Raw genomic sequence first — 4,629 nt, forward strand, 5'->3', positions numbered from 1 at the left:
GATGTGTATGAATTGTTGAATGGAAAACGAATACGCTCTGTAAACTTCCACCCAATCACTGTTTAAAAAAAAAACAACTCATACATCGGCATACAGAGTGGGTTTTCTAAGTACAGAATTCTTACATTGATCTCATTCCAGCCTTCACAAGTCAGAATAGGTGCTGGTAACCCCACTCTACAGATGAGGAAGCAAGCTGACGGGCCTAAAAGACTTACGTGTCTTCCATTAGGAGGGAGAAGAACCAGAACCTAGGCCTTCCGATGCTCAGTGCTATATCGCCACACCAGAGCATCTTGTGCTAGACTACAGGAAGCGAGGACATGCAGCAAGTCAAGTACAAATTCAAAATTTGGGCCAAAAGGACCTTAAGAGTCAAGTCCAAACCCATCATTTAATCTAGGAAAAAAGTTTCAGATTGTTAAAAAGTATGTGATGACTTTCCAAATAAGCCTGATAATAAAATGGTTAGCATGTTGATGACAGCAGGCAAGCCCCTTACAGCCATTACATCATTCAGTCCTCACAACCCTATGGAGTCTAAGTCTTTATTTTGTCTTTATTTCACAAACAAGGAGATGAATGCCCAGAAAGAGTCAAGAATCACACCCAGGTTTCTCCTGTGAGAGCCTGAGCCAGCAGCCACCATGCTCCACTGTCCTTGTCTGTGATTTCTGAGGAGGGCATATCCCTGGGCTAGATTGGTCTGTAAGTGTGTGAGAGACAGTAAAAGTGAACTTTTTTTCCCCCCAAGGCTGTGACCTTTCAGACACAGACTGCCAGGCCTTTGTTCCAGAGCCCCGCTGGTGGGTTCAAACCACCACCACCATTTCAGCTAGTAGTCAAGGACCACCAGAAAAGCTACCTCCTCCGGGAAACCTTCCATGCTTTTCCCAGGCATACAGGAGCTAAGCTCTCCCTCCTCCCCACCAACCAGGACTCCTCACCCCACTTCCTTTTGTCATTAAAATAATTTTCATTTATAAAACAAAAAAAAAAGTGTGTGAGAGAGAGACAGTGGGACATTTTTGGAAAGTTAGGCTCAGCTTTCACAATAGGGAAGATTGTAACCCGAACAAGCGGTGGGCTTCATGTCGTGGTGGGCACACAGGTGCATGATCTCTGCCTTCTAAAAGAGAATTTATGTGGCTTTTCCATGAAGCCCAGGAAGGGTAGTGAACTGACTGCAGAGGGTAAACTGGCTGGCTGGAGGATGTCCCCCAGAGAGGAATGCAGTTCACGTTTTATGGAAATACTCAGACTAGAAAAGAGATCTGGTGGAAAACATGTCTAACGTGGTAAGGGGTTACCCACCAACTGCCTCTCTGGTTTGGCCAAGACAATCTCCTAAACAGTCATTCTGGAGTCTTCCAAATGTGTTTGCATTTGTTGCAGGGATAGATTTACCCAGACAGGTGGGAGAGCCATGACTTAAGGGTTATAAACAGCTGCAGAGGCCAGAGCTGTCTTCTAGCAAGTGCCTCGCCGCCCGGCATTCATGAGCCTTAGGCCCCCAAATCGGAACGGATTGTAATTTTGGTCCAGTGCACGCACCACCCGTTGCAGCTAAATGGTAATGTGAACATGTAAAGAATTTCCAGTCGCTTTAAAAGGGATCAGGATCATCTTGGCGTGCTTTCTGTCGCTGACTCATAGCGCTGCTGCCTTGGGACTGTCAGGTTTCCAAATGGGACATACAGTAGTAGGTAGTCAAGAAATAAATGTCAACTTGTCGCAGTGATGCTCGTTATTCATCCCACTATGAGGAAGGCAAAGGAGGGAATGTAACAGCGACAAAACTGCCCTTCACTCGCCGGTTCCTCCGCCAGAGCGAGGTTTTGTCTCCATCAGGTAACTTTTTTAAGTGTTTGCGAGCACAGCTTGCACAGCGCGCGGGGCAGGTTCACCCTTGGTCCAATCATCACCGAGATTTGGAGGTGGGGGAAGGGGAGAACTTCCTCACACCTTCCCTGTCCAGGAAGGGGGCGGGTTTAGGCTGAGCAGTGGTCACCGGAGCCTCTCTTGACACTGCACCATGTTTGACGCTTCAGCGAGCCAATAGGAACCAAGAGAGCTATTTGAATCGGCCAATGCTGGAGGGACGGAGGCGGGGGCCTAAAGGCCCTATAAAAGCGGTGTCCGGGAGGCTGGCCGTGGCGGAGGCTCCTGCAGCGGTCGCCGGCTGTGGGCTCTGGAGCTACTCTGCGCCCCTCGGCTCCGACCCTCTCAGCGTTCTCTGACGCCAGTTCACCTCGCTCCTCGGCATCATGACCACCACCACCACCTTCAAGGGCGTCGACCCTAACAGCAGGAACAGCTCCCGGTGAGGCGACAGGGCCACGCCCGAGCCGCGCCGGGCTTGGGGCCTGGAGGGCCGGTAGGCTCGCTGCCCGGCGAGACCGCGCGGGGTCGGGCGACCGGTCGTTGGCAGTAACGTGCCCGGCGCGCTGCGCACCCGCCTGGTGGGCGGCAGGGACTGGGCTGCCAGCGCCGCCTTTGTGTCGCCTGAGAGCCGGGCGCGCCGGCCCCGCCCCGGCCCCCGCTCCTCTTCCATTCATTCCTGCCGGGGAGTGAGGGCTCGGCGCGGCCCCCGGCTGCAGGGTGGGTGTTGTTGGTTCATCGGAGCGAGCGGAGCGGTTCGCTTTCTCCGCTCTGCAGAGCATGGCCCAGCCCCGGGGCGGTGGTCGGCTCCCCCCACTTCCCCCCGGTGTCCGGGAGCCTCCAGAGCGCCATGGCCAGACCCCATTGTCCCACCCCCGGACCACGCGCTCCTACCTCTGGCCCGGGCAAGTGGCTGACAGCGCGCTCGGGCGCGGCGATCGGATCCTGACCGGATCGATAGGGAACGGCGGGCTCCTACCCACGCCTTCCCCCTCCCGGTTCAGGCCTGCCCGGCAGGTGGCATGTGGGATCGGGCGGGGCTGGTCCCCGTGACTCCCGCCCGTTCTGGACCCAACCGTCCGGCCCTCTTCCGAGTGCCACCCCTCTCCTAACAAAGGAAAGACTCACGCGCCCACCTCGGGACAGGAGGGGGAGCGAACGAGGTCGAGGGGGGTTTTCTGCGCTGGAACCTTCGGACCTCGGGCTGTGCATCCCACCTTTTTCGCTTCCCCGGTTGACGTTTGTAATGAGTTCAGCCCTGGCCCCGGTTCCTTTGCAGGAGGAGGTTTCCTGTTCTTGGGCGGGGCCGGAGACATCCATTGTCTGTTCCGTAGCTTCTGCACCTGGGAAGCAGGGTTCCTTCCTGCCACTCATCTCACTGAGTTCTGGGGAAGGGTCACTGACACGGTGTTTGGACTGGGACCGTTACCCGAGCCCTTGCCTATGTTGCAGGGAGGTTCTGGATGCTGTAGAAGGTGGCCACAGAATCTCTGCTTATTGCATACTGTTCTTTAAAGTGGGCTACAGGCATCTCTGGGATGCTGCTCAAGCTTCAGGAAAGCTTAGATCCCACTTCTTCTGGACCACCTATTGGCCACTGATCCCGACCTGCAGGCTTGTGTGGGCAGCCTTGGGGTCCTGGGCAAGTGGCACAAAGGGAGCCATTTTGTGGGGCTAAGAAAGACAGACTGAAAAGCAGTGTCTCATAGGGGTTAGAGAACTTGGGAACAAAAAGCACCCTCAAGCCACGAACCTTCAGGGAAAAACATTGGACATGACATTCCTCTTTGACTCGTTTCGTTTGATTTTACAGAATAGAAGTGGATGGATAAGATTTCTTTACAAAACCCAAATTAGTGGTTCCTGGGAGGATGGGGCACTTGAAAAGGTGCCTTTTCTGTTGTCTGCCTTCCTTCCAGTGAGAGGGTTTTCTGCAGAGACACTGGGAGGAATTGAGCCTGGGTTTTTCACTTTGTGCGCTGGGGTCAACTTTCTGCGGGTCAGACTCCAGTTGTCGGATGATGACATGTAATCTGGGATTTCAGCCTTTGAGGTTGAGTTGGGTTTAGCGCTTCATCAGGAATTTCCATAACCAGCTCAGATGAGCCCTCCTGCTTGCTTTCTTGCTCTGGACAGTGGAGATGGGAGACAAATGATTTCAGGTTTTGTAAAATGAATGCTGTCATCTACCTTTTGTCATCAGTTTGCCTGCAGTAGTGTGATCTCGGGACCGGAGCATTGTCCTTTGAGTCACTTCCCACCTTTTCTTCCGTAATCTCACCAGATTCTCCTAAACATCTTTTCTCCAGTAACATTCTCCTGGTTCCATAAGCACGTTGTATATTGGCTGGGGGGAGTGAGCTGCAAAAATCATACGGGAACTCTGGGATTTAAACAGAGAAGGGAAATTGAGAAATTTTTTTAAAAATTGCTATCCATAGTACAGGAATACATTTTTGTTGAGCTTTAACTATGTCATTTTGATTTCGTTATTGTGCATGTAGTTCAGAAAGAATAATAGGATCTTAAGAAATAAGATTGAAATCATTTCTGTCTTATGCTCCAAATCCTTTGTTTGGGGATGTCTCGCTATTACAAATGGTCTCTACAACACTGACGTCATTGTATAAGTATTACCTGCTGTTGCAAGACTGACGGGGACCTTTCAAAAGTTGCCCTGATCAGACCTTTGCCTTTCTTTTAAGCTGATATTTGGGTGCTAGTGTTGTGTTTTTTTTTTTTTTTTTT

At 51.9% G+C, this 4,629-nt stretch overlaps 1 protein-coding gene across 1 annotated transcript in view; it reads left to right on the forward strand.

Moving 5' to 3' along the window:
- Positions 1-2,267: 2,267 nt before the first annotated feature.
- The window catches only part of JPT1 (Jupiter microtubule associated homolog 1), a 22,131-nt gene continuing 19,769 nt past the window's right edge, over positions 2,268-4,629 (forward strand). The window contains exon 1 of the mRNA XM_007959663.2: positions 2,268-2,323. Within this exon, the coding sequence (XP_007957854.1) occupies positions 2,268-2,323 (56 nt within the window). The remainder of the gene's footprint in view (positions 2,324-4,629) is intronic.

The sequence above is a fragment of the Orycteropus afer genome, unplaced genomic scaffold, assembly GCF_000298275.1.
Source record: "Orycteropus afer afer isolate SDZICR_OR568_19922 unplaced genomic scaffold, OryAfe1.0 scaffold00018, whole genome shotgun sequence".
NCBI lineage: Eukaryota > Metazoa > Chordata > Mammalia > Tubulidentata > Orycteropodidae > Orycteropus > Orycteropus afer.